Source organism: Manacus candei, unplaced genomic scaffold (genome assembly GCF_025592945.1).
Source record: "Manacus candei isolate 608988 ecotype Guabito, Panama unplaced genomic scaffold, ASM2559294v1 h1tg000098l, whole genome shotgun sequence".
In the NCBI taxonomy this organism is placed as follows: domain Eukaryota; kingdom Metazoa; phylum Chordata; class Aves; order Passeriformes; family Pipridae; genus Manacus; species Manacus candei.
The window spans coordinates 167,428-194,818 of NW_026138146.1; the positions used below are offsets into that span (position 1 = coordinate 167,428).

The 27,391-nt window shown below is 55.7% G+C and overlaps 2 protein-coding genes and 2 long non-coding RNA genes across 17 annotated transcripts; 1 reads left to right on the forward strand and 3 right to left on the reverse strand.

Moving 5' to 3' along the window:
* Positions 1 to 47: 47 nt before the first annotated feature.
* On the reverse strand, positions 48 to 15,630 carry FAIM2 (Fas apoptotic inhibitory molecule 2). The gene is made up of 12 exons (XM_051768921.1): positions 15,309 to 15,630; positions 13,044 to 13,203; positions 12,111 to 12,202; positions 11,690 to 11,754; positions 10,470 to 10,523; positions 9,517 to 9,567; positions 9,097 to 9,136; positions 8,217 to 8,254; positions 6,776 to 6,863; positions 4,286 to 4,381; positions 2,764 to 2,817; positions 48 to 1,080 (listed from the first exon to the last, which is right to left on the reverse strand). Exons 1-12 carry the CDS (start codon positions 15,321 to 15,323, stop codon positions 931 to 933), a joined length of 903 nt encoding a protein of 300 aa, XP_051624881.1. The 5' UTR covers positions 15,324 to 15,630; the 3' UTR covers positions 48 to 930.
* A 4,806-nt stretch (positions 15,631 to 20,436) lies between these two features.
* On the forward strand, positions 20,437 to 26,661 carry BCDIN3D (BCDIN3 domain containing RNA methyltransferase). 8 transcript variants are annotated; one of them, XR_007899998.1, is made up of 5 exons: positions 20,537 to 20,666; positions 22,754 to 22,947; positions 23,306 to 24,024; positions 24,182 to 24,259; positions 24,788 to 25,116. XR_007899998.1 is itself a non-coding variant. In XM_051768877.1 (5 exons), exons 1-4 carry the CDS (start codon positions 20,647 to 20,649, stop codon positions 24,200 to 24,202), a joined length of 1,089 nt encoding a protein of 362 aa, XP_051624837.1. In that variant the 5' UTR covers positions 20,537 to 20,646; the 3' UTR covers positions 24,203 to 24,239; positions 24,427 to 24,485. The 8 variants fall into 8 exon arrangements, 6 of the variants coding, with proteins under 6 accessions (XP_051624838.1, XP_051624840.1, XP_051624841.1 ...); XR_007899997.1 differs by lacking the exon at positions 24,788 to 25,116 and adding an exon at positions 24,447 to 24,485 and having other exon boundaries at positions 22,754 to 23,082; XM_051768877.1 differs by lacking the exon at positions 24,788 to 25,116 and adding an exon at positions 24,427 to 24,485 and having other exon boundaries at positions 22,754 to 23,082; positions 24,182 to 24,239.
* On the reverse strand, positions 21,844 to 23,372 carry LOC127461262 (uncharacterized). Of its 4 annotated transcripts, none has more exons than XR_007900012.1 (3): positions 23,306 to 23,364; positions 22,525 to 22,587; positions 21,844 to 22,119 (listed from the first exon to the last, which is right to left on the reverse strand). It is a non-coding gene; the product is annotated as an uncharacterized LOC127461262 (long non-coding RNA). The 4 variants fall into 4 exon arrangements; XR_007900014.1 differs by lacking the exon at positions 22,525 to 22,587 and adding an exon at positions 22,781 to 22,947 and having other exon boundaries at positions 21,855 to 21,932; positions 23,306 to 23,372; XR_007900013.1 differs by lacking the exon at positions 21,844 to 22,119 and adding an exon at positions 22,236 to 22,300.
* On the reverse strand, positions 23,885 to 25,921 carry LOC127461257 (uncharacterized). Of its 4 annotated transcripts, none has more exons than XR_007900001.1 (5): positions 25,798 to 25,921; positions 25,210 to 25,300; positions 24,447 to 24,495; positions 24,182 to 24,259; positions 23,885 to 24,024 (listed from the first exon to the last, which is right to left on the reverse strand). It is a non-coding gene; the product is annotated as an uncharacterized LOC127461257 (long non-coding RNA). The 4 variants fall into 4 exon arrangements; XR_007900004.1 differs by lacking the exon at positions 25,798 to 25,921 and adding an exon at positions 25,581 to 25,615; XR_007900003.1 differs by lacking the exons at positions 24,447 to 24,495; positions 25,210 to 25,300; positions 25,798 to 25,921 and adding exons at positions 24,788 to 24,932; positions 25,648 to 25,756.
* Positions 26,662 to 27,391: the final 730 nt, after the last annotated feature.

Consider the following 27,391-nt stretch of genomic DNA (forward strand, 5'->3'; position numbering starts at 1 on the left):
GGGTTTTTTTTTGGGGGGGGGGGGAGGTTATTCTTGGCTTTTGGGGGTTTTTAGGTGACGTTTTGGGCAAAAATCCTTCCCTGGGATATTTCCAGGCAATGGGAACTCCCTGGGATTTTTCCAGGCAATATTCCTTCCCTGGGATATTTCCAGGGAATAATCCTTCCCTGGGACTTTTCCAGGACAATTCCAGGCTTTCCCTGCTCTCCCCTCTCAGTTCAGCTGCTTTTCCCACCAGGATTTGACCAAAATTCCCTCCTTTCCTCCCCTAAATGCTGTTTTTTTCCTGGCATTCCAACATCCCACGGGACACAGACCCCTCTGGCACAGGGGAGATCCCAGCCTGGAATTGTGGGATCCTAGAGAGAAGATCCTGGAATTGTTGGATCCTGGACAGGGAAGACCCTGGAATTGTGGGATCCTGGGGGGCAGATCCTGGAATTGTGGGATCCTGGACAGGGAAGACCCTGGAATTGTGGGATCCTGGAGGGCAGACCCTGGAATTGTGGGATCCTGGACAGGGAAGACCCTGGAATTCTTGGATCCTGGAGGGCAGATCCTGCTCTCCCGCCTTCCCAGCCTGGAATTCTTGGATCCTAGAGAGAAGATCCTGGAATTGTTGGATCCTGAACAGGGAAGACCCTGGAATTGTGGGATCCTGGAGGGCAGATCCTGCTCTCCTGCCTTCCCAGCCTGGAATTCTTGGATCCTGAACAGGGAAGACCCTGGAATTGCTGGATCCCGGCGGGATCGGAGGGAGCAGCAGGGACACCCAACACTTAAGCCCAGCTTTGCTCTCCGGCCTAAACAAACTTCCAAAGCTTCCCAAGGCGCTTCCCAAGGGGGGTCGGGGGGGTTTTATCCCTTTTTTTCCCTCTTTTTTCCCGATATTTCCCCACTTCCAGCAGGGAGAGGCCCCTCCCCGCTCCCTCATTCCCGGCTGGATCCCAGGAATTGCAGGAGGAAGGAGAAGACGTGGATGATGTCCAGGTAGATGTTGAGGGCTCCGAACACGAATTCCTCGGGATTCAGGGAATAACGGCGCGTTCCCAGCAGCAGCTGCGTGTCCAGGGCCAGGAACTGGGAAAGACGGAGGGAAATCCAGGGATAAATCACAGGGAATGAGGCGAAAAGGGCTCCGGGGGCAGGAGAGATCCTGGAGCCTCCCTGGAGCCAGGAAAAAAATTCCAGCTGCTCTCTGGGGCTTGGGAAAAAAAGAGGGAAAATTCTCCCCAGAAAAAGAGAAAAAAAGCCCCTTTTGGGGGTTTGGAATAAAGAGGGGAAAGCCATTTTTTTTAGGTTTGGGAAAAAGGGAAAAGTCTCTTTTTGGGGTTTGGGAAAAAGTCCTCAAAAAGGAGGAAAAAGCCACTTTTTGGGGGTTGGGAAAAAAGAGGGGAAAATCTCCAGAAAAGAGAAAAAAAGTTACTTTTTGGGGGCTTGGGAAGAAAAGAGAGGAAAATCCCTAGAAAAGAGAAAAAAAGCTACTTTTTGGGGGTTTGGGAAAAAAGAGGGAAAAGTCCCCAAAAAAGAGACAAAAAGCCACTTTTGGGGCTTGGGGAAAAAGAGGAAAAAGTCCCCCAAAAAAGAGAAAAAGAGTCACTTTCGGGGCTTGGGAAAAAGAGGAAAAAGCTCCCCAAAAAAGAGGAAAAAAAACCCCCTTTTTAGGGTTTGGGAAGAAGGGGGAAAGTCCCCAAAAATGAGAAAAAAAGCACCACTTTTGGGGGCTTGGGAAAAAGAGGAAAAAGCCCCTTTTGGTGGCTTGGAATAAAGAGGGAAAAGCCTCTTTTTGAGGCTTGGGAAAAAGTCCCCCCAAAAGAGAAAAAAAAAGCCACTTTTGGGAGCTTTGGAAAAAGAGGGGAAAGTCCCCCAAAAGAGAAAAAAGCCCCCTTTTGGGGCTTGGAATAAAGACAGAAAAGCCCTTTTTTAGGGTTTGGGGAAAAGAGGGAAAAGTCACTTTTTAGGCTTGGGAAAAAGTCCCCCAAAAAAGGAAAAAAAGCTACTTTTGGGGGCTTGGGAAAAAAGAGGAAAAAGTCCCAAAAAAAGAGAAAAAAATCCCCACCTTTTGGGGGTTTGGGAAGAAGAGGGAAAAGACACTTTTTGGGGTTTGGAAAAAGCAGAAAAGCTTTGGGGGTTTTCCCACCTCTGTTAAACCCCCCCGATGCCTCTTAATCCCAGATCAGGGCCTGTCCCTGCCTTCCTGCCCCTCTGGAATTCCCAACTCATCCCCAACCCTTGGCTGGTTCCCTCCCGACTCGACCCGTTCCCTCCTTCCCTCCCCTGGAGCCTTGAGCCCGGATCAGCTGAGCTGAGCTGAGTTTAGGCCGAGCTTTCTCCTCTCCGGAGGCTCCCATCCCATCCCATCCCATCCATCCCATCCCATCCCATCCCATCCCATCCCATCCCATCCCATCCCATCCCATCCCATCCCATCCCATCCCATCCATCCCATCCCATCCCATCCCATCCCATAAATCCCATCCCATAAATCCCATCCCATCCCATCCATCCCATCCCATCCATCCCATCCCATCCCATCCCATCCATCCCATCCCATCCCATAAATCCCATCCCATCCCACCCATCCCATCCCATCCCATCCCATCCCATCCCATCCCATCCCATCCCATCCCATCCCCTCCATCCCATCCCATCCCATCCCATCCATCCCATCCCATCCCATCCCATCCCATCCCATCCCATCCCATCCCATCCCATCCCATCCCATCCCATCCCATCCCATCCCATCCCAAGGATCCCACTCACCAGGGAGAAGACGAGGGCCCCGAGCAGAGCGTAGACCCCGTGCAGCCACGGCACCTGTGGGGATAGACCAGCCTTAGACCCGCCTTAGACCTGCTTTAGACCCAGTTTAGACCTGGTTTAGACGCAGTTTAGACCCACCTTAGACCCGACTTAGGGCCGGTTTAGGCCCGGTTTAGACCAGTTTTGGACCCGGTTTAGACTTGGTTTAGACCCGCCTTAGGCTCGCCTTAGACACAGTTTAGACCCGGCTTAGACCCCCCTTAGACCCGCCTTAGACCCACTTAAGCCTGGCTTAGATGCAGTTTAGACCTGCCTTAGACCTGGTTTAGACTCTCCTTAGTCCCAGTTTAGACCCACCTTAGACCAGGCTTAGACCCGTCTTAGACCCGCCTTAAACTCAGTTTAGACCTGTCTTAGACCTGGTTTAGACCTGCCTTAGATTCACTTTAGACCCACCTTAGATCTGCCTTAGACTCGCCTTAGACCCACCTTAGATTCGGTTTAGACCCAGTTTAGACCCGGTTTAGACCTGGTTTAGACCCACCTTAGACCCAGTTTAGGCCCAGTTTAGACCCGACTTAGACCTGGTTTGGACCCAGTTTAGGCCCAGTTTAGACCCGGCTTAGACCCGCCTTAGACCCACCTTAGACTCTCCTTAGACCCAGTTTAGACCAGGCTTAGACTTGGCTTAGACCCAGTTCAGACCAGGCTCAGACCTGCCTTAGACCCGCCTTAGACCCGGCTTAGCCCCGGTTTAGGCCTTGTTTAGACCTGCCTTAAACCCACCTTAAACTCAGCTTAGACCCAGTTTAGGCCAGTTCAGACCCGGCTTAGACCCGGCTCAAGGGTTTAGGCGGGACTAGCCCGGGCAGGGTTTGGGGCTGAGCTGCAGCTCGGAGGGGGCAATTCCAGCCCTTCCGGGAAGGTTTTGGGGTTTTTTTGTCCATTTGTTTTTTTTTTTGTCCATTTGGGGTTTTTTTGTCCATTTGGGTTTTTTTTTGTCCCTTTGGGTTTTTTATTTGTCCATTTGAGGTTTTTTTGTCCCTTTGGGGTTTTTTTTATCCATTTGGGTGTTTTTTTGGTCCATTTTGGGTTTTTTTTGTCCATTTGGGGTTTTTTTTTGTCCATTTGGTTTTTTCTTTGTCCATTTGGGGTTTTTTTTGTCCATTTGGGTTTTTTTTGTCCATTTGGGGTTTTTTTGTCCATTTCGGTTTTTTTTGTCCCTTTGGGTTTTTTTTGTCCATTTGGGGTTTTTTTTGTCCCTTTAGGTTTTTTTTTTTGTCCATTTGGGGTTTTTTTGTCCATTTTTGGTTTTTTTGTCCATTTGGTTTTTTTTTTTGTCCCTTTGGGTTTTTTTTTTGTCCCTTTGGGTTTTTTTTGTCCACTTGGGTTTTTTTTTGCCTCTCTTAGAAGTTTTTTTTTATCCATTTGCATTTTTTTGCCTCTTTTCAGAGTTTTTTCCCCCCCTTTGGGATTTTTTCCCCCCCATTTGGTGGGTTTGGGTTTTTTGGGAACGACTCACGTATCCGTAGGGCAGGAGCAGGCCCAGCAGGATCCCCCCCAGGAGCAGGACCAGGAGCAGAGCGGCCAGGATTCCCTGGCACGAGGTGAAATCCAGCTGGAAGGGGGGAAAACATCCCAGGCCGGGGCTTTTCCCACCGGGAAAAGGAGCCCCAGGAGCCCCCCCGGCACCGGGAATTCCTCCTCCTCCTCCCCCTCCTCCTCCTCCTCCTCCTCCTCCTCCTCCCCCTCCTCCTCTTCCACGGGGCCAAACACTTCCCAAATCCTCCCAGTCCTCCCCAAATCCCAGGTTATCCCAAACTTCATCCTCTCCTAGCCCCATCTACATCCTTTGGACACATCCCAATCCTTCCCAAATCCCTTTTTTACCCCCTTGGAGCCCCTTCCAGCCCCACCTGGCACATCCAAGCCCTCCCCAAATCCCAGTTTATCCCAATTTCAGCCTCTTCCAGCCCCATTTACACCTTGGACACATCCCAGCTCTCCCCAGATCCCAGATTATCCCAAACTTCAACCTCTTCCAACCCCATGTGCATCCCTTGGACACATCCCAATGCTCCCAAATCCCAGATTATCCCAAACTTCCTTGTCTTCCAGGCCTGGCACATCCCAATCCTCCCCAAATCCCATTTTTACCCCCTTGGAGCCCCTTCCAGCCCCACCTGGCACATCCCAGCCCTCCTCAAATCCCAGTTTATCCCAAATTTCAACCTCTCCCAGCCCCATGTGCATCCCTTGGACACATCCCAACACTCTCAAAATCCCACATTATCCCAAATTTCAGCCACTCCCAGCCCCATCTGCACCCCTTGGACACATCCCAATCCTCCCCAAATCCCGTTTTTACTCCCTTGGAGTCCCTTCCAGCCCCACCTGGCACATCCCAGTCCTCCCCAAATCCCAGATTATCCCAAACTTCAGCCTCTTCCAGCCCCACCTACCCCTTGGACACATCCCAACGTTCCCCAAAATCCCATTTTTACCCCCTTGGAGCCCCTTCCAGCCCCACCTGGCACATCCCAGCCCTCCTCAAATCCCAGTTTATCCCAAATTTCAACCTCTCCCAGCCCCATGTGCATCCCTTGGACACATCCCAACACTCTCAAAATCCCACATTATCCCAAATTTCAGCCACTCCCAGCCCCATCTGCACCCCTTGGACACATCCCAATCCTCCCCAAATCCCGTTTTTACTCCCTTGGAGTCCCTTCCAGCCCCACCTGGCACATCCCAGTCCTCCCCAAATCCCAGATTATCCCAAACTTCAGCCTCTTCCAGCCCCACCTACCCCTTGGACACATCCCAACGTTCCCCAAAATCCCATTTTTACCCCCTTGGAGCCCCTTCCAGCCCCACCTGGCACATCCAAGCCCTCCTCAAATCCCAGTTTATCCCAAATTTCAGCCGCTCCCAGCCCCATCTGCACCCCTTGGCCACATCCCAACACTCCCAAAATCCCAGATTATCACAAACTTCCTTGTCTTCCAGCCCTGTTTCCAGGCCTGGCACATCCCAATCCTCCCCAAATCCCATTTTTACCCCCTTGGAAACTCTTCCAGCCCCACCTGGCACATCCCAACGCTCCCAAAATCCCACGTTATCCCAAATTTCAGCCTCTTCCAGCCCCATCTACCCCTTGGACACATCCCAATCCACCAAAATCCCAGTTTATCCCAAACTTCAGCCTCTCCCAGCTCCATCTGCACCCCTTGGACACATCCCAACGCTCCCAAAATCCCAGATTATACCAATTTCAGCCTCTTCCAGCCCCACCTACCCCTTGGACACATCCCAACATTCCCAAAATCCCACATTATCCCAAATTTCAGCGTCTCCCAGCCCCATCCACACACCTGGAACCTCCCAATCCTCCCAAAATTCCCACATTATCCCAAATTTCAGCCTCTTCCAGCCCCATCTGCACCCCTTGGACACATCCCAATGTTCCCCAAATCCCAGATTATCCCAAACTTCCTCATCTCCCAGTCCCGTTTCTGGGCCTGGCACATCCCAATCCTCCCCAAATCCCGTTTTTACCCCCTTGGAGCCCCTTCCAGCCCCACCTGGCACATCCAAGCCCTCCCCAAATCCCAGTTTATCCCAAATTTCAACCTCTCCCAGCCCCATGTGCATCCCTTGGACACATCCCAACACTCCCAAATCCCAGTTTATCCCAAACTTCAGCCTCTTCCAGCTCCATCTGCACCCCTTGGACACATCCCAACACTCCCAAAATCCCAGTTTATTCCAAACTTTCCCATCTTCCAGCCCCATCTACCCCTTGGACACATCCCAAAATCCCAGATTATCCCAAACTTCCTCATCTTCCAGCCCTGTTTCCAGGCCTGGCACATCCCAATCCTCCCCAAATCCCATTTTTACCCCCTTGGAGCCCCTTCCAGCCCCTCCCGGCACATCCCAACGCTCCCAAAATTCCCGTGTAACCCCCCAGAGGGAGCTCTTTCCCTGGGAATGCCGCCCCTGATCCCACCTTGCTCTGGAAGCTGAGGATGGAGATTCCCAGGCACACGAGGGCCGTGATTCCCAGGCACAGCAGCACCGCCTTGGTGTCGTAATAGCTGGAAAAAAAACCGGGAAAATCCCACCCCGGGGGAATTCCAGAGGGACAGGAATGCAGGGGGGCCGAATTCCCGAAATTCCCCCCGGAATGCTTGGAAAAGGAAAGGTGGGAAAAGGTCGGAGGGGGTTTTGTCCGGGGTTAAAATCCAAGGGGAGGAGGGAGGGCCTGGGGGGGGGAAATTCCTATGGAATCCTGGAATCCCGGGATGGGGCAGTTGGAAGGGCCCTGATCCAGCAGGACATCCCTGTGTCCAGAGGGCTCTGGAATATTCCAAGGACATGGAATGTGTCCAGAGGGCTCTGGAATATCCCAGAAAACATGGAATGTGACCAGAGGGCTCTGGAATATTCCAAGGACATGGAATGTGTCCAAAGGGTCTGGAATATTCCAAGAAAACATGGAGTGTGTCCAGAGGGCTCTGGAATATTCCAAGGACATGGAATGTGTCCAGAGGGTCTGGAATATCCCAGAAAACATGGAATGTGTCCCTGGGGTGGGACTGTGGGATTTGTTGGACACCCTTGGAGAGGAATTTGTGGGATGGGATTTGTGGGACATTCCCAGGCTGGGATTTGTGGGATTTTCGACCCATTCCCGGACTGGGATTTGTAGGATTTGTGTGAAATCCCTGGAATGGGATTTGTGGGATTTGTGGGACATTCTTGGAGTGGGATTTGTGGGATTTTTGACGCATCCCTGGGTTGGGATTTGTGGGACTTTGGTCCATCCCTGGGGTGGGATTTTTGGGATTTGTGGGCCATCCCTGGAATGGGATTTGTGGGATTTTTGACACATTCCTGGGGTGGGATTTGTGGGATTCATGTGAAATCCCTGGATTGGGATTTGTGGGATTTGTGGGACATTCCTGGGGTAGGATTTGTGGGATCTGTGGGATTTGTGGGCCGTCCCTGGAGTTTCCCCCCTGGAGCTGCTGAATCCATGATTTCCTTTATCCCAGCACATCCATAAATCCCCCCCCACTCATCCCACAGGATCCAGGGCCGGGAGCAGATTCCCAGGGAAAACAAGCAGGAAGGAGCAGGAGGGTGGGGCTCTAAAATCCCAAAACTCCTGGAAAACATTCCCTGTCTCTGCTCAGTGGGAAATTTGGGATCGCTGGGAGTCACCTCCAGCCCTTCCAGCCCCTTATTCCGGGATTCCCGGGATCTCTGGGGCTCTCCCAAAGGATTTGGGATCACAGAACTCCCCCCTTGTGACAGGGACACCCCCAGGGCTTGGGAAGCTTCCGGAAAAACCCCATTCCCAGGGAAGTTGGGGCTGGGATGACCCCAGGGAGGGCAGGGGGGGCTGGGGATTCCAGGAATAAGGAATTTTTTTGGGAAGGACCCACCTGGAGAGCATGGCAGTGAGGTAGGCCAGGGACAGGGTCTGGAAAAGGGATGGAGCCGGGTCAGGGATGGGATCCCGGGAAAAGCCCCAATCCCAGGGAAAAGGGGGAGGATTCGGGAGCGGCTCCTCCTGATCCTCCGGGAACGGGAGCCTGAGTCTGATCCCAGTTCCCATCCCAGTCCCACCCCAGTTCCCATCTCTCCATCCCCGTTCCCATCCCATTCCCATTCCCATTCCCACCCCATTCCCACCCCATTCCCATCCCATTCCCATTCCATTCCCACCCCATTCCCATCTCCATTCCCATTCCATTCGCATTCCCATCCCGTTCCCACCCCATCTCCATTCCCATCCCATTCCCATCCCATCCCCATCCCATTCCCACCCCATTCCCATTCCCACCCCCTTCCCATTCCCACCCCATTCCCATCCCATTCCCACCCCATTCCCACCCCATTCCCATTCCCACCCCATTCCCTTTTCCACCCCATTCCCTTTTCCACCCCATTCTCATTCCCATCCCCATTCTCATTCCCATCCCCATTCCCATTCCCACCCCATTCCCATTCCCACCCCCTTTCCATCCCCATTCCCATCCCATTCCCATTCCCATTCCCATTCCCACCCCATTCCCATTCCCACCCCATTCCCACCCCATTCCCATCCCATTCCCATTCCCACCCCATTCCTACCATTCTCCCAGTGCTGATTCCCCCCATTTTTTCCCCAACCGGATTCTCCCTTTTCCCGCCTTTCCCATCCCAATCCCACCCCCAATCCCGGGGCAATCCCAGGTGGAGATTCCCATTTTCCATGTGAATTCCAGCCCCCATGTGCCCTTGGATGGATCCCACTGGATGCTCCCGGATTTTGCCACTCACGAAGATCCCGAGCAGGATCAGATTCCATGGGAAGCGTCTCCTGGAAGGGAAGGAACAGGGAATGCTCTGCCAGGGGGGACGGGGAATTCCGGACCATTCCAGGGAATTAAGGATGATTCCAGAGAATTCCCGATCATTCCAGGGAATTAGGGACTGTTCCAGGGAATTGGGGACCATTTCAGGGAAGTGGGAACCATTCTGGGGAATTCCTGACAATTCCAGGGAATTATTGACCATTCCAGGGAAATAGGGATCATTCCAGGGAATTTGGGACCATTCCAGGGAATTGGGGACCATTTGTGGGAATTGGGGAACCCTTTCAGGGAATTAGGGATGATTCCAGGGAATTCCTGGGAATTAGGTTCCGCTGCCCTTCCCGGGGCTGCAATTCCCAAGGGAATTCCCAAGGGAAGAGGTTACCTGAGGCCGGAGCAGCAGGCCAGGATCAGGTAGGTGAGGAAGAAAACGGCGCTGGAATTTCGGGAAGGAGAAGGAATTTGGGGAAGGAGAAGGAATTTGGGGAGGGAAAGTCAAGCCAGGGAGGGGGGGGGGAAATTCCCATCTCTCCCATCCCATTCCCATCCCATTCCCATCCCATTCCCATCCCAGTTCCCATCCCATTCCCATCCCATTCCCATCCCATTCCCATCCCAGTTCCCATCCCCATTCCCATCCCATTCCCATCGGATTCCCATCCCATTCCCATTCCCATCCCAGTTCCATCCCAGTTCCCATCCCATTCCCATCCCATTCCCATTCCATCTCCCATCCCATTCCCATCCCAGTTCCCATCCCATTCCCATCCCAGTTCCTGGAATATCCCCACTTTTCCCTGGTTTTCTGCCGCCAATTCCCAGGGGTTGACTTTGACCCCGGTTTTTGGAACTTCCCAGGGAACAATCCCAAAAATTCAGCCTCCAGGTCATCCCAGGCCCACTTCCAGGTCTCCCACCTGGGGTTCTGCACCATTCCCTGGAAAATCCCCCTTTTCCCTGGTCCTCTGCAGCCAATTCCCAGGTTTTGGCGTCATCCCTGGTTCCCAGAGCCCTTTATTTTTTTTGGGAAGTGTTTGGGATCCCGACCATCCCCCCCATCTCCCGCTCATCCAGAGGGAGATTTCCCACCTTCCCGCCTCAGGAATCGCATTTCCCAGAGGGAATCCGGGCACTCCCCATCCCTGGGATTTTCCAAGGCCTGGGATTTTGGGATCATCCATCCCACGGGATGATCTTCAACCCCTCCCCCCCCCCCATTCCAGAATTCCAGGGCCTTCCCGGGACACCCTCGGGCTGATCCTTCCCCTGGGAAGTTGGAGGCACTTCCCACCCATCCCAGAGCTCATCCCGAGCCGCTGGAAAAGCAGGAATACTCACTAGGAAGCCCAGTACCAGGCGGGGTGGGTCTGGATGTAGCCCTTGACGGGATCACTGCGGGAAAGAGGGAAAAGGGATCAGTGGGAAGGGTCCAGTGGCCAATTCCCACCCATTTTCCCACTGGATGGACCCCTGGAACAGCCCCAGCGGGAATAAAATCCCTGGGTTGGGATCTGGGCTGTGATCCGGCCCTGGATTGGGATCTGTGTTCCCAGGGATGATCCAGCCCTGGATTGGGATCTGTGTTCCCAGGGGATGATCCAGCCCTGGATTGGGATCTGTGTTCCCAGGGGATGATCCAGCCCTGGATTGGGATCTGTGTTCCCAGGGGATGATCCAGCCCTGGATTGGGATCTGTGTTCCCAGGGATGTCCCTGGATTGGGATCTGTGTTCCCAGGGATGTAACAATTCCCTGGATTGGGATCTTTGTTCTCAGGGATATCCATGGATTGGGATCTGTGTTCCCGGGGATGTCTCTGGATTGGAATCTGTGTTCCCAGGGATGTAACAATTCCCTGGGTTGGGATCTGGGCTGTATCCCAGCCCTGGATTGGGATCTGTGTTCCCGGGGATGTCCATGGATTGGGATCTCTTTTCCCAGGGGATGATCCAGCCCTGGATCGGGATCTGTGTTCCCAGGGATATCCATGGATCGGGATCTGTATTCCCAGGGATGTCCCTGGATTGGGATCTGTGTTCCCAGGGATGTCCCTGGATTGGGATCTGAGTTCCCAGGGATGTCCCTGGATTGGGATCTGAGTTCCCAGGGATGTCCCTGGATCGGGATCTGTGTTCCCAGGGATGTCTCTGGATTGGGATCTGTGTTCCCAGGGATGTAACAATTCCCTGGGTTGGGATCTGGGCTGTATCCCAGCCCTGGATTGGGATCTGTGTTCCCGGGGATGTCCATGGATTGGGATCTGTGTTCCCAGGGATGATCCAGCCCTGGATTGGGATCTGTGTTCCCAGGGATGTACATGGATTGGGATCTGCATTCCCAGGGGATGATCCAGCCCTGGATTGGGATCTGTGTTCCTGGGGATAATCCAGCCATGGATTGGAATCTGCATTCCCAGGGATGTCCATGGATTGGGATCTGTGCTGTATCCTAGCCCTGGATTGGGATCTGTATTCCCAGGGATATCCCTGCATTGGGATCTGTATTCCCAGGGATGTCCCTGGATCGGGATCCGTATTCCCGGGATTCCCCCGCACCCACCAGAAGGTGAACAAGGCCACGACCCCCGTGGTGAGCAGGAGCTGCAGCAGCAGGAGCGCATAAACCTGCGGGAAGAGCGGCTCCCTTGGGATCCATCCCGCCGGGAATGCCCCTCCCGGGGCTCCCTTGGGATCCATCCCGCTGGGAATGCCCCTCCCGGGGCTCCCTTGGGATCCATCCCGCTGGGAATGCCGCCTGAGCCCCTCCCATCCCGCCGGGAATGGCCCTCCCGGAGCTCCCTTGGGATCCATCCCGCCGGGAATTCCCCTCCCGGGGCTCCCCTGGGATCCATCCCACCGGGAATGCCACCGGGAATGCCCCTCCCATCCCACCGGGAATGCCCCTCCCGGGGCTCCCTTGGGATCCATCCCGCCGGGAATGCCGCCCGGGCCCCTCCCATCCCGCCGGGAATGTCGCTCACCTTCCTGACGAAGAGCCTGCGGACGTTCCCGTCGTCCCAGCCCAGGGGCCCGAGCGGCTCCGTGTCCCCCGGGAATTCCCCGCTCCCGGGGCCTGGGAATGGCACCGGTCAAATCCCACCCTGGGAATTCCCGCCCCGGCTGCCGGAGCTGGATCTGACCCGGGCAGGGATCGCAGCTCCCACATTTCCAGGTTTTCCTGCACCCCACTGCTGTATCCCTGTTCCCCCTTATCCCTGTTTCCCCTTTATCCCTGCTTTCCCTTTATCCCTGCTTCCCCTTTATCCCTGTTCCCCCTTATCCCTGTTTCCCCTTTATCCCTGCTTCCCCTCATCCATTCCCCCCTTATCCCAGTTTCCCCCCTTATCCCTGTTTTCCCCCATCCCTGCTTCCCCCATCCCTACTTCCCCTTTATCCCTGTTCCCCTTATCCCCATTTCCCCCCTTATCCCTCTTTCCCCCATCCCTGCTTCCCCTTTATCCCTGTTTCCCCTTATCCCCATTTCTCCCCATCCCTTTTATCCCTGCTTCCCCTTTATTCCTGTTCCCCTTATCCCTATTTCCCCCCTTATCCCTATTTCCCCCCTTATTCCTGCTTCCCCTTATCCCTGATTCCCCTCACTCCTATTTCCTCCCTTATCCCTGTTCCCCTTATCCCTATTTCCCCTTATCCTTATTTCCCCCTTATCCCTGCTCCCCTTATCCCTATTTCCCCCTTATCCCTGTTCCCCTTATCCCTGTTTCTCCCCCATCCCTCTTCCCCCATCCCTCTTTCCCCTTTATCCCTATTTCCCCCCCATCCCTCTTCCCCCTTATCCCTATTTGCCCCTTATCCCTGTTTTCCCTCCCTCCTGCATCCCCTTCATCCCGTTCCCCCCCCCGGGGGGTCTCTCCTCCCTCCCGGGGGTCTCCCCCCGTCCATCCCCCCTCACTCACCGGGATCCCCGAAATTCCAGCCGGGGGGTGGGGGGGTGACATTCCCGGCCTTCATCCCTTCTCCTGCCGTGGCCTCCTCGTAGGACGGGGGGTCCGGGGGGGCCGCGGGGGTGTCCTTGTACACCCCCTGCCCCTCGGGGGGTTTGTGGGACACGGAGAGCTGCGGAAAACAGGGAGAGAGGGACAGGGGTGAGACCCCAAACCAGCCCCAAAGCAGCCGGGAATCCCGGTGGGATGGGAAGGGACCCCCAAGAAATCCAGCGGGGTGGGAAGGGACCCCCAGGAATCTCAGCGGGATGGGAAGGGACCCCCAGGAGCAGGGATCAGAGGCTGGGAACCAGCCCCCAACTCCCCAAACCAGCCCCAAATCCCAAACCAACCCCAACCCCCAAACCAGCCCCAAATCCCAAACCAGCCCCAAATTGTAAACCAGCCCCAACCCCAAACCAGCCCCAACCCCAAACCAACCCCAACCCCAAACCAGCCCCCAATCCCAAACCAGCCCCAACCCCAAACCAGCCCCCAAACCCCAAACCAACCCCAAACCAGCCCCAAACCCCAAACCAGCCCCCAATCCCAAACCAGCCCCCAATCCCAAACCAGCCCCAATCCCCAAACCACAGCCCCAACCCCAAACCAGCCCCCAAACCCCAAACCAGTCCCCAAACCCCAAACCAGCCCCAAACCCCAAACCAGTCCCCAACCCCCAAACCAGTCCCCAAACCCCAAACCAGCCCCAAACCCCAAACCAGCCCCAACCCCAAACCAGCCCCAACCCCAAACCAACCCCAACCCCAAACCAGCCCCCAATCCCAAACCAGCCCCAACCCCAAACCAGCCCCCAAACCCCAAACCAACCCCAAACCAGCCCCAAACCCCAAACCAGCCCCCAATCCCAAACCAACCCCCAATCCCAAACCAGCCCCAACCCCAAACCAGCCCCAACCCCAAACCAACCCCAACCCCAAACCAGCCCCCAATCCCAAACCAGCCCCAATCCCCAAACCACAGCCCCAACCCCAAACCAGCCCCCAAACCCCAAACCAACCCCAAACCAGCCCCAAATCCCAAACCAGCCCCAACCCCAAACCAGCCCCAAATCCCCAAACCAGCCCAAATCCCCAAACCAGCCCCAAGCCCCAAATCCCAACCCCCCCCCAAAGTGGTTCCCCTTCCATCTCCAGCCCCAAACCCCACCCCTTTCTCCCTCAGCCCCTCATCCCGTTCCACCCCAGTCCCTCCATCCCGTTCCATCCCCAGCCCCTCATCCTTTACCCCCCTCAGCCCCCCAGTCCCTTCACCCCCATGTCCCTCCATCCCCTTCCTCCCCTTTTCCCTCCGTCCCCTTCCACCCCTTATCCCTTTCCATCCCTCCATCCCCTTCCTCCCCTCATCCCTCCATCCCCTTCCTCCCCTCATCCCTCCATCCCCTTCCGTCCCCTTCATCCCTTTCCACCCCTCCATATCCCTCCATCCCCTCCCTCCCCTTATCCCTCCATCCCCTTCTCTTCCTCCCTCCCTTTCCACCCCACCATATCCCTCATCCCTCCTTATCCCTCCATATCCCTCCATCCCCTTCCCCCCTCATCTGTCCATCCTCTTCCATCCCTCCATCCCTTTCCACCCCTCCATATCCCTCCATCCCCTTCCCCCCTCATCCTCCATCCCCTTCCACTCCTCCATCCCCTTCATCCCTCCATCCCTCCATATCCCTCCATCCCCTTCATCCCTCTTTCCCTCCATATCCCTCCATCCCCTTCCACCCCACCATATCCCTCCATCCCCTCCCTCCCCTCATCCCTCCATCCCCTTCCCTTCATCCCTCTCTCCCTCCATATCACTCCATCCCCTCCCTCCCCTCATCCCTCCATCCCTTTCCCTTCCTCCCTCCATCCCTTTCCACCCCTCCATATCCCTCATCCCTCCATATCCCTCCATATCCCTCCATCCCCTTCCATCCCTCCATATCCCTCCATCCCCTCCCTCCCCTCCCTCCCCTCATCCCTCCATCCCCTTCCCTTAATCCCTCTCTCCCTCCATATCCCTCCATCCCCTCCCTCTCCTCCATCCCTTTCCCTCCCCAACCCTTCCATCCCCTCCCCCCCTCCCCCTCCATCCCCTCCCCCCATCCCAGGGGTCCTCTCCCCCCTCCCCCTCCCTCCAACCCTTTTATTCCTTCAGCCCCCTCGCCCTTTCCCGCCCTTTCCCTCCCCCGAACATGGAATTACAGCATCGGGAACGGGCCCTTCCCGTCCCCCCCCTCACCTTTCCCTGGGTCATGGCCCCGGATCCCGGCGGGAGGGCTCGGGATGGGGATCGGGATGGGGATCGGGATGGGGATCGGGATGGGGATCGGGATCGGGATGGGGATCGGGATGGAGAGCGGGATCGGGATGGGGATCGGGATGGAGAGCGGGATCGGGATGGGGATGAGGATCGGGATGGGGATGAGGATCGGGATAGGGATCGGGATGGAGAGCGGGATCGGGATGTTGGCCTTTCCCGGCCGCGTTTCCCGGGATGTGCCGGGCCCGGCTCAGCCGCCGCAGCTCCCGGCGCTGCTCCAACCTTCTGGCAACATCCAGGGAGTCAGGGCGGTACCATTCCCGGCCCCCCGCACGGGGGAAACCGGGAATGCGCGGGGGAAACGGGAATGCACGGGGGAAACCGGGAATGCACGGGGGAAACCGGGAATGCACGGGGGAAACCGGGAATGCGGCGGCAGAGGGACGGGACGGGATGGGGGAAACCGGGAACGGCGGGAGGAGGGACAGGGATGGGGAGATGCAGGGATGGGGGGATACAGGGATTGGGATGGGGGGACGCAGGGATTGGGATGGGGGGATACAGGGATTGGGATGGGGGATACAGGGATTGGGATGGGGGGATGAAGGGATTGGAGAATGCAGGGATACAGGGATGCAAGTTAAGGAATGAGCAGGATTAGGGATGGGGGGATGCAGGGTTAGAGATGGGGGGATGCAGGGATTGGGATGGGGGGATGCAGGGATTGGGGGATGGAGAATTAGGGATTGTGGAGATGCAGGATTAGGGATGGGGGGGATAGGGATTGGGATGGGAGATTAGGGATGGGGGATGCAGGATTAGGAATCCTGGCCCCAATTAATTCACCAGGTCGATAACTGAGGCACAAACAATAAATGTGATCAGAAAAAAAGCCCTGACAAACCTCAGGCTCCCAAAGCACAACCCTGGGAGATTCCTCCCGAGAGAAGGGGAGGGAAAGGCCCTCGGCAGAGGAAAAGGGGGTGGGAGAAGCCCCTCCCCGCCGGGGGATCCCGCAGGGAGCGTGGGAAGGGAAGGGTTAAAGGGAAAGGCCGGGCTGGAAATGCAGGAATGCGGGCGAGCAGAGCCCGGCCCGAGCCGCGCGGGTGCGAAGGAGGCGATTAAAGAGCAGGAACTGGTGGGGATTGTTCGGAATTAATTCACCGAGAGCTCCCCGAGGGCTTTTCCTGCTGCTCCGGGCGGGGCAGAGGCAACGAGACGGAACGGGCCCGGCCCGAAGGGAGAGCGAGAAACTCCACCCGGGGGGAGTACTGGGGTTTGGGGGGATAAATCACCCAAAAAACCTGGATTTGAGCCCCTCGGGGGGGGGGGGGAGGGGGGGAGATAAATCACAAAAAAACCTGGATTTGACCCCTCAGGGGTGGGTAAATCACGCAAAAAACCTGGATTTGAGCCCCTCAGGAGTGGATTAATCACCCAAAAAAACTGGATTTGAGACCCTCGGGGGTGGGTAAATCACCCCCAAAACCCCTGGATTTGAGCCCCTCAGGGGGGGATAAATCACCCAAAAAAACCCGGATTTGAGCCCCTCGGGGGTGGGTAAATCACCCCAAAAAACCTGGATTTGAGACCCTCGGGGGTGGGTAAATCACCCAAAAAACCTGGATTTGAGACCCTCGGGGGTGGGTAAATCACCCAAAAAACCTGGATTTGAGACCCTCGGGGGTGGGTAAATCACCCAAAAAACCTGGATTTGAGACCCTCGGGGGTGGGTAAATCACCCCAAAAAACCTGGATTTGAGACCCTCGGGGGTGGGTAAATCACCCCAAAAACCCTGGATTTGTCCCCCCTCAAGGTTAGATAAATCCCCTCCAATATCCCTGGATTTGACCCCTCTCACGGGTGGATCAATCCCCTTCAATATCCCTGGATTTGACCCCTCTCAGGGGTGGATCAATCCCCTTCAATATCCCTGGATTTGACCCCTCCAAAGGTGGATCAATCCCCTCCAATATCCCTGGATTTGACCCCTCTAAAGGTGGATCAACCCCCTCCAATATCCCTGGATTTGACCCCTCCAAAGGTGGATAAATCACCCCAAAAACCCTGGATTTTTCCCCCCTCAAGGTTAGATAAATCCCCTCCAATATCCCTGGATTTGACCTCTCCATAGGTGGATCAATCCCCTCCAATATCCCTGGATTTGACCCCTCTCAGGGGTGGATCAATCCCCTCCAATATCCCTGGATTTGACCCCTCTAAAGGTGGATCAATCCCCTCCAATATCCCTGGATTTCTCCCCCCCCTTTAACACCCCGAGTTTAAAAATAAACTCCGGAATAAAACCCTCGTCCAGGCCACGCCCGGGCAAATCCCGGCGGGATTTCTCAGGGATTAAAGGAATTCTGCTGAACACTCAATCCCGGGGAAAACAAGGGAAAGAGAAGCCGATGGGATAATTAAGGGATTTGCTGCCTCACCGGGAGCACACCCCGGAGCACCAAAATGGGGGTGGTGAAAGGTCCTGGCAGGGAAAATTCCGCCCGGGAATTCCAAAATAAATGTGGAAAAGGAGGAATTTCCACCCCTCCCCGGCTGTCGATTTATCCCGGGATTATTGATGATCCATGGGGGATTGGCAGGCACAGGCTGGGAAGGGCAGGGAGGGCACTGGGAGGGGGAAAAAAGGGATGAAAAATGGGATTGTTGGGGATAAAAGGGATAAAAAATGGGATTGTTTGGGATAAAAGGGATAAAAAATGGGATTACTCCCGAGGGGCAGAGCCCTGCCCACATCCAGGATCCCGGGGAGATTCCGAGGGATGGGTCTGAACTAAGAGAGGAGGGATTTCTGTGGGATATTGGGAAGGAATTCCTGGCTGGGAGGGTGGGGAGGCCCTGGGATGGATTTCCCAGAGGAGCTGTGGCTGCCCCTGGATCCCTGGGAGTGTCCAAGGCCAGATTGGATTCCCCTGGGATGGTGGGAGGTGTCCCTGCCCATGGAAAGGTGGGATGGGATGGGATGGGATGGGATGGGATGGGATGGGATGGGATGGGATGGATGGGATGGTATTGATGGGATGGGATGGGATGGGATTGATGGGATGGGATGGGATGGATGGGATGGGAGGGGATGGGATGGGATTGATGGGATGGTATTGATGGGATGGGATGGGATGGGATTGATGGGATGGGATGGATGGGATGGGATGGATGGGATGGATGGGATGAGATGGGATGGGATGGGATGGGATGGGATGGGATGGGATGGGATGGGATGGGATGGATGGGATGAGATGGGATGGGATGGGATGGGTTGGGATGGGATGAGATGGGATGGGATGGGATGGGATGGGATGGGATGGGAGGGGATGGGAGGGGATGGGAGGGGATGGGAGGGGATGGGAGGGGATGGGATGGGATTGATGGGAAGGATGGGATGGGATGGGAGGGGATGGGAGGGGATGGGATGGGATTTAAGGTCCTTTCCCACCCAACCCATTCCAGGATTCCGTGTGCTGGTTTAAATTGAATATCAGGGATAAATTCCTCCCTGGGAGGGTGGGGAGGCCCTGGGCTGGAATTCCCAGAGGATTCCCCATCCCTGGGAGTGTCCAAGGCCGGGTTGGATCCCGCTGGTCCATGGGAAGTGTCCAAGACGGATTTTGAAGTCCCTGATTCCATGAAAACGCCCCATCCCGGCGGGATCGGTTCTCCCTCATCCGTGAGCTCGCGGCGCCCTCTGCTCCTCACCCCGGGGATAAACCCGGCCTAAAATTAAACCCCGGTGTCGGTTTAACCCTAAAACCTCCCCCCGGAGCCTCTTTAAACTCCTTCGACCCGCGAACATTTATAATTTACCTCTCATTTATAAGGGTTTGTAAGATTTTATATTATTTTTATGGGGTTTTATGTGATTTTTATATGGTTTTATACGATTTTTATATGATTTTTATATGATTTTTAACGACGTGGTTTAAATAACATTTTATATCCTATTTATTTCTATTACACTCCTGAGGTATTTATTGATATAAATGTATATCAATAAATTCAGCGCGATTTTTAAAAATGGGATTTGAAGAACATTCACATCTTATTTATTTATATTACATTTATATGGGTTTCCACAGCTTTAATTTGATTTCTTAAAATTTATATCTCCTTTATTTATGTTATATTTATATGGTTTTATGTGACTTTATTTGGGGGTTAAAAAATAAGATTTGAAAACCTTTTATATCTCATTTATTACGAGAACATTTATATCTTATTTATTTATATTGCATTTATATGGGTTTCCACGGCTTTAATTTGATTTTTTTAAATTTATATCTCCCTTATTTATATTACATTTATATGGTTTTATATGACTTTATTTGGGGGTTAAAAAATAAGATTTGAAAAACGTTTATATCTCATTTATTTCTAGAACATTTATAGGGTTTTATACGACTTTTATCTGATTTTAACAGCGTGATTTCAGTAATATTTATAGATTAGTTATTTACATAAGCAACACCTGGATTATAAATAACACAGACTAACATATAAATAAATGACATAAATAACATACTATATATTATTATATAAATAATAAATTATATAAATAATAAATATAAATAAATAATTGGTATAAATAATAAACATAGATAAATAAATGATATCATTAATAAATATATAAATGATACACGTTAGATGAGTTTATGCAGCCTACAATTTGAACAACATTTCCATGTTATTTATTTAAACAAAATCTGCATTTTTAACGACTTAAACGCGATTTTTATACGACTTAAGCACCATTTAAATATTATTTAAACACCGTCAACCCCCCCAGGCCCGAGGCCCCGCCGGGTCGCCATGGCAACGCGGGGGACGACTTTCAAGGTGACACCGGGGGGGGGTCGCGCCCTCTCCGCCGCCCGGCACGGCGCGAACTAATTTCTTTCACTTTTTTTAACACAAATCCCTCAAATATAATTTTTTCGCCCCAAAAAGCGCCGCGGCGGCGCTGCCGGCGCTGTCGTTTGCCCTTATTGTTGTCGCTTGTCCCTCATCGCTGTCGCCCGGGCCGCCTCGGAACGTTCGTGGCGCGGAACGTTCGTGCTCGGGTTGCGGTTGGCGCCCGGCGCGCCCGCGGGGCAGGCGGGGAAATGGCGGCGCCCACGGGCGGGGGGTCCCGCGGGCCCGATCCCGGCGGGGGGGCCCGAGGGCTCGATCCGGGAGCGGCTCCCTACGGGAACTTCCCCAATTATTCCCGCTTCCACCCGCCCGAGGGCCGCGTCCGCCTCGTGCCCCCCGGGCTCCTGCAGACGCTGTTCCCCGAGGGCCCCCGCCCGCTCCTGGCGCTCGATGTGGGCTGTAACTCCGGGGTGAGGGAATTTGGGGGGGACCCGGCGGGGATTTGGGGGCGGGAAGGGATGGGGAGGGGGGTGGGAGCAGGGGGAGGCGCGGGTTTGGGGGATTGGGGGCACTGGGGGAGACTGGGGGGGACTGGGGTCGGTTACTGGGAACACTGGGACAGATTGGGGGGTGCTGGGACAGGCTGGGGCGTGCTGGTGTCGGCTACTGGGAACGCTGGGACAGACTGGGGGCAGTGGTGTCGATTACTGGGAGCGCTGGGACAGATTGGGGGGTGCTGGTGTCGGTTACTGGGAGCACTGGGACAGACTGGGGGGCACTGGGACAGACTGAGGGGCACTGGGGTCGTTACTGGGAGCACTGGGACAGACTGGGGGGCACTGGTGTGGGGTATTGGGAACACTGGGGCAGACTGGGGGGCACTAGTGTCGGTTACTGGAACACTGGGACAGACTGGGGGGTGCTGGTGTCGGTTACTGGGAACACTGGGACAGACTGGGGGGTGCTGGTGTCGGTTACTGGGAACACTGGGACAGACTGGGAGCACTGGGACAGACTGGGGGGTACTGGTGTGGGTGATTGGGGCACTGGGACAGGCTGGGGGCCACTGGAACAGACTGGGGAGCACTGGGACAGACTGGGGGGCACTGGTGTGGGGTATTGGAAGCACTGGGACAGACTGGGGGGCACTGGGAGAGACTGGAGGACACTGGGACAGACTGGGGGGTGCTGGTGTTAGTGACTAGGGCACTGGGACCGGCTGGGGGGCACTGGGAGAACCTGGGGGGCACTGGTGTGGGCGACTGGAGACACGGGGACAGACTGGGAAGACACTGGGACAGACTGGGGGGTACTGGTGTGGGTGATTGGAAACAATGGAACAGACTGGGGGACACTGGGAGAGACTGAGGGATGCTGGTGTCAGTTACTGGGAGCACTGGGACAGACTGGGGGGTACTGGTGTGGAGTATTGGGAGCACTGGGACAGACTGGGGGACACTGGTTTGGGGGACTGGGATACACTGGGACAGACTGGGGGGCACTGGTGTCAGTTATGGGAGCACTGGGACAGACTGGGGGGCACTGGGACAGACTGGGAGACGCTGGTGTCGGTTACTGGGAACTCTGGGACAGACTGGGAGCACTGGGACAGACTGGGAAAGCACTCTGGTGTGGGTTATTGGGGTCACTGGGCCAGACTGGGAGACACTGGGACAGCCATTCCCTGAATCCCGGATGTTCTCCCCCAGGAGCTCAGCCTGGCCCTGTCCAGGCACCTCCTGGGATGGAATTCCCAGAGGATTCCCCATCCCTGGGAGTGTCCAAGGCCGGGTTGGATCCTCCCGGGATAGTGGGAGGTCCCTGGTGTGGTTTTCCTTGGGAATTCCATGAGTGTTATCCCATGCCATTCCCTGAATCCCAGATATTTCCCCCAAGGAGCTCAGCCTGGCCCTGTACCGGCGCCTCCTGGGATGGAATTCCCCTGCCATTCCCTAAATCCTGGATGTTTCCCCCCAGGAGCTCAGCTGGTCTGTGGGAGGTCCCTGGTGTGGTTTTCCTTGGGAATTCCACGAGTGTTATCCCATGCCATTCCCTAAATCCCAGATGTTTCCCCCAGGAGCTCAGCCTGGCCCTGTCCAGGCGCCTCCTGGGATGGAATTCCTGGTTTTTTTCCCCCCAGGAGCTCAGCCTGGCCCTGTACCGGCGCCTCCTGGGATGGAATTCCCGTGCCATTCCCTGAATCCCAGATATTTCCCCCCAGGAGCTCAGCCTGGCCCTGTACCGGCGCCTCCTGGGCTGGAATTCCCGTGCCATTCCCTAAATCCCGGATATTTCCCCCAGGAGCTCAGCCTGGCCCTGTCCAGGCACCTCCTGGGCTGGAATTCCCATACCATTCCCTGAATCCCAGATATTTCCCCCCAGGAGCTCAGCCTGGCCCTGTACCGGCGCCTCCTGGGATGGAATTCCCGGAGGATTCCCCATCCAAGGCCAGGTTGGATCCCCCTGGTGTATGGAAGGTCCCTGGTGGGATTTTCCTTGGGAATTCCATGAGTGCTATCCCGTGCCATTCCCTGAATCCCTGATGTTCTCCTTCCAGGAGCTCAGCCTGGCCCTGTACAGGCACCTCCTGGAATGGAATTCCCAGAGGATTCCCCATCCCTGGGAGTGTCCAAGGCCGGGTTGGATCCCCCTGGTCTGTGGGAGGTCCCTGGTGTGGTTTTCCTTGGGAATTCCATGGGTGCTATCCCGTGCTATTCCCTGAATCCCAGATATTTCCCCCAGGAGCTCAGCCTGGCCCTGTACCGGCGCCTCCTGGGATGGAATTCTGTGATTTTCCTTGGGAATTCCATACAGGAGCAGCCCTGAGTGGTGCTGCTATCCCATGTCATTCCCTGAATCCCGGATGTTTCCCCCCAGGAGCTCAGCCTGGCCCTGTACCGGCGCCTCCTGGGATGGAATTCCCGTGCCATTCCCTAAATCCCAGATGTTTCCCCCAGGAGCTCAGCCTGGCCCTGTACCGGCGCCTCCTGGGATGGAATTCCCCTGCCATTCCCTAAATCCCAGATGTTTCCCCCAGGAGCTCAGCCTGGCCCTGTCCAGGCGCCTCCTGGGATGGAATTCCTGGTTTTTTTCCCCCCAGGAGCTCAACCTGGCCCTGTACCGGCGCCTCCTGGGCTGGAATTCCCATACCATTCCCTAAATCCCAGATGTTCTCCCCCAGGAGCTCAGCCTGGCCCTGTACCGGCGCCTCCTGGGGCTGCCCGAGGGCGATTCCCGGCCGGCTCCGGGGGCGGCCGGGGCGGAGCTGAACCTGCTGTGCTGCGACATCGACGCGGAGCTGATCCGGCGGGCGCGGCGGGGCTGCCCCTTCCCCGACTCCGTGTCCTTCGTGCCCTTGGACATCATGGACCCCGGCTCCAGGGAGCCCCTGCTGCGCTCCCACCTGCAGCGCTTCGGCCGCTCCCGCTTCGACCTCGTGTCCTGCCTCTCCGTGACCATGTGGATCCACCTGCGGCACGGCGACGGCGGCCTGCGGGAGTTCCTGGCCTTCCTGGCCTCCCGCGGCTCCGTCCTGCTCCTGGAGCCCCAGCCCTGGAAGTGCTACCGGGCGGCGGCGCGGCGGCTCCGCAGGGCCGGCCGGGCGGACTTCGAGCACTTCCGGAGCCTCGGGATCCGCGGGGACGTGGAGGGAGGGATCAGCCGGATCCTGACCCGGGACTGCGCCATGGAGAGCCTGGGCTGCCTCGGCAGCACCGACTGGCGCCGGAGCCTCCTGCTCTTCAGGGCCAGCCGGGAGAGGGCTCCGGAGCGGCCCCTCGGAGCCGGGGAGGCAGAGGGAGAATCCAGGAATTCCTGAATCCCGACTATCTGAACTCTAGGAATTCCTGATTCCCGACTCCTGCTCTTCAGATCCAGCCGGGAAAGGGCCCAGGAAGGGCCCCTCGGATCTGGGGAGGCGGAGGGAGAATCCAGGAATTCTTGAATCCCAACTCCTGGACTTTAGGAATTCCTGAATCCCAACTACTTGAACTGTAGGAATTCCTGAATCCCAACTCCTGAGAGTCACCCACAGGGACAGGAGCCTCCTGCTCTTCAGATCCAACTGGGAAAGGGCTCCGGAGCAGCCCCTCGGATCCGGGGAGTCAGAGGGAGAATCCAGGAATTCCTGAATCCCAACTAGCTGAACTCTTGGAATTCCTGAATCCCAACTCCTGAACTCTAGGAATTCCTGACTCCCAACTCCTGAGAGTCATCCACAGGGACAGGAGCCTCTTGCTCTTCAGATCCACCAGGAATTCCTGAATCCCAACTCCATCCACAGGGACAGGAGCTTCTGCTCTTTAGATCCAGCCGGGAGAAGGCTCTGGAGCGGCCCCTCGGAGCCGGGGAGGCGGAGGGAGAATCCAGGAATTCCTGAATCCTGACTCCTGGACTTTAGGAATTCCTGAATCCCAACTACCTGAACTGTAGGAATTTCTGAATCCCAACTCCTGAACTGTAGGAATTCCTGAATGCCAACTCCTGAACTTTAGGAATTCCTGAATCCTGACTCCTGAACTGTAGGAATTCCTGACTCCCAACTCCTGAGAGTCATCCACAGGGACAGGAGCTTCCTGCTCTTCAGATCCACCAGGAATTCCTGAATCCCAACTCCATCCACAGGGACAGGAGCTCCTGCTCTTCAGGTCCAGCCGGGAAAGGGCTCCGGAGCGGCCCCTCGGAGCCGGGGAGGCGGAGGGAGAATCCAGGAATTCCTGAATCCCGACTCCTGAACTCTTGGAATTCCTGAATCCCAACTCTTGAACTCTAGGAATTCCTGAATCCCAACTCCTGAGAGTCGTCCACAGGGACAGGAGCCTCCTGCTCTTCAGATCCAACCGGGAAAGGGCTCTGGAATGGCCCCTTGGATCCGGGGAGTCGGAGGGAGAATCCAGGAATTCCTGAATCCCAACTCCTGCTCTTCAGATCCACCAGGGAAGAGGCTCTGGAATGGCCCCTGGTGTCCAGGGAGTTGGAGGGAGAATCGAGGAATTCCTGAATCCCGACTCCTACTCTTGAGATCCAACCGGGAAAGGGCCCAGGAATGGCCCCTCGGAGCCGGGGAGTCGGAGGGAGAATCCAGGAATTCCTGAATCCCAACTACCTGAACTCTTGGAATTCCTGATTCCCGACTCCCGAGAGTCATCCACAGGGACAGGAGCTCCTGCTCTTCAGATCCAACTGGGAAGAGGCTCTGGAACGGCCTCTCGGATCCGGTGAGTCGGAGGGAGAGTCGAGGAATTCCTGATTCCCAACTCCTGCTCTTCAGATCCAACCGGGAAAGGGCCCAGGAATGGCCTCTCGGATCTGAGGAGTCGGAGGGAGAATCGAGGAATTCCTGGATCCTGACTCCTGGACTTTAGGAATTCCTGAATCCCAACTACCTGAACTGTAGGAATTCCTGAATCCCAACTCCTGAACTTAGGAATTCCTGACTCCCAACTCCTGAACTCTTGGAATTCCTGAATCCCAGCTCCTGAGAGTCATCCACAGGGACAGGAGCCTCCTGCTCTTCAGATCCAACCGGGAAAGGGCTCTGGAGCAGCCCCTCGGATCCGGGGAGTCAGAGGGAGAATTGAGGAGTTCCTGAATCCCAACTACCTGAACTCTAGGAATTCCTGATTCCCAACTCCTGAACACACAAGGATCATCCAGTCCAACTCCTGGCCCAGGACACCCCAAAAATCCCCCTAATCCCAAAATCCCAGTGTCCAAGCACTCCCTGACCACTAAAATCATGGAATGTCCCGAGCTGGAAGGGGCCCATGTGGATTGAGCCCAACTCCTGCTTTGGGACGAGCCCAAAAATCCCACTGATCCCAAAATCCTGATGCCCAGGATTGTTGTCCAAACAGCCCCTGACCTGTAAAATCATGGAATGCCAGAGGGATCACAAAATCATGGAATATCCTGAGTGGGAGGGGACACACAAGGATCATCGAGTCCAACCCCAAAATTCCCACTAATCCCTTTTGGGATCCCAATTCCCGGGAGCTTTGTCCCCGAGCTGTGGCTTCCTGGGAGCACTTCCCTGGGGAGCTGTTCCAGTGCCTGAGCACCCTCTGGATAAGGGACCTGTTCCCAAAATCCACCCAAAGCTTCCCCCAGGACTCGGGTTTGGACAATCCCTTCCCTGGATTCAGCATTCCCGGGACATGGGGCTCCTCCATCCCGGGGAGTCTTTTTGGGAATGACACCCTTGGAGTAAAACCAACCGAGAGTTTTGTCCTGAACGCTCGAATCCTGCTTTTTATTCCCTATATTTTCAGCCCCTGAGCATTCCCAGGGAACCGAGCTGGGGGGTCTGTTGGACCTCCAGCATTCCCTGCTCCAGAGGGAGCCTGGGAATGTGCCGAGCCCTGTTCCAGGTGAGCTCCATCCCAGAGGAGGGAAGGGAAGGAGGCACCTCCAGGAGGAGCTCGTGTGTCGCTGTTCCCGCCCGGGAGAGCCCAGAAAAACTGGGAATCACCTTCCTTTGTCCTTCCTGGCACTTCCTTGTTTCCTCCTGCCAGGGGGGAGGGAAAAGCAAAGGGATGGAGAAGGGAAGGGAAGGGAAGGGAAGGGAAGGGAAGGGAAGGGAAGGGAAGGGAAGGGAAGGGAAGGGAAGGGAAGGGAAGGGAAGGGAAGGGAAGGGAAGGGAAGGGAAGGGAAGGGAAGGGAAGGGAAGGGAAGGGAAGGGAAGAGAAGGATCCAGGGAGAGCTTGGAGCCACTTCCAGGGCCTGAAGGGGCTCCAGGAGAGCTGGAGAGGGACTGGGGACAAGGGCTGGAGGGACAGACACAGGGAATGGCTTCCCACTGGGAAAGGGGGGGTTTAGGGGGGATTTTGGGAAGGAATTCCTGTCTGGGAGGGTGGGGAGGCCCTGGGATGGAATTCCCAGAGAAGTTGTGGCTGCCCCTGGATCCCTGGGAGTGTCCAAGGCCGGGTTGGATCCCCCTGGGATGGTGGGAGGTTTCCCTGCCCATGGAAATGTTGCACTGGATGAGCTTTAAGGTCCCTCCAACCCAACCCATTTTAGGATTCCATGGTTTTCCCTTAATTATTCCAGGCTTGAACAGCTTTCCCTGTATTCCCACCTTTTTATTTCCATGGGATCATGGAACAGTTTGGGTTGGAAGTGACTCTTTAAGGGTCATTTTCCTTCCCTGGGGGCTCCGAGAGCTGAGGAGGGACTTGGGATAAGGAGGGATGGGACA

Excerpts from the sequence above, each read along its gene's own strand:
- BCDIN3D (XM_051768876.1), top strand. The coding sequence starts at position 20,647 with ATGTGGGCTGTAACTCCGGG. Across the intron at positions 20,667-22,753 it reads ATGTGGGCTGTAACTCCGGG|GAGCTCAGCCTGGCCCTGTA; the intron begins GTGAGGGAATTT and ends TTCTCCTTCCAG. Across the intron at positions 24,025-24,181 it reads AATTCCTGAATCCCGACTAT|TTGAACTGTAGGAATTCCTG; the intron begins CTGAACTCTAGG and ends AATCCCAACTAC.
- FAIM2 (XM_051768921.1), bottom strand. Across the intron at positions 12,203-13,043 it reads CTGGAATTTCGGGGATCCCG|GCCCCGGGAGCGGGGAATTC; the intron begins GTGAGTGAGGGG and ends TGCCATTCCCAG. Across the intron at positions 10,524-11,689 it reads GTGGCCTTGTTCACCTTCTG|TGATCCCGTCAAGGGCTACA; the intron begins GTGGGTGCGGGG and ends TCTTTCCCGCAG.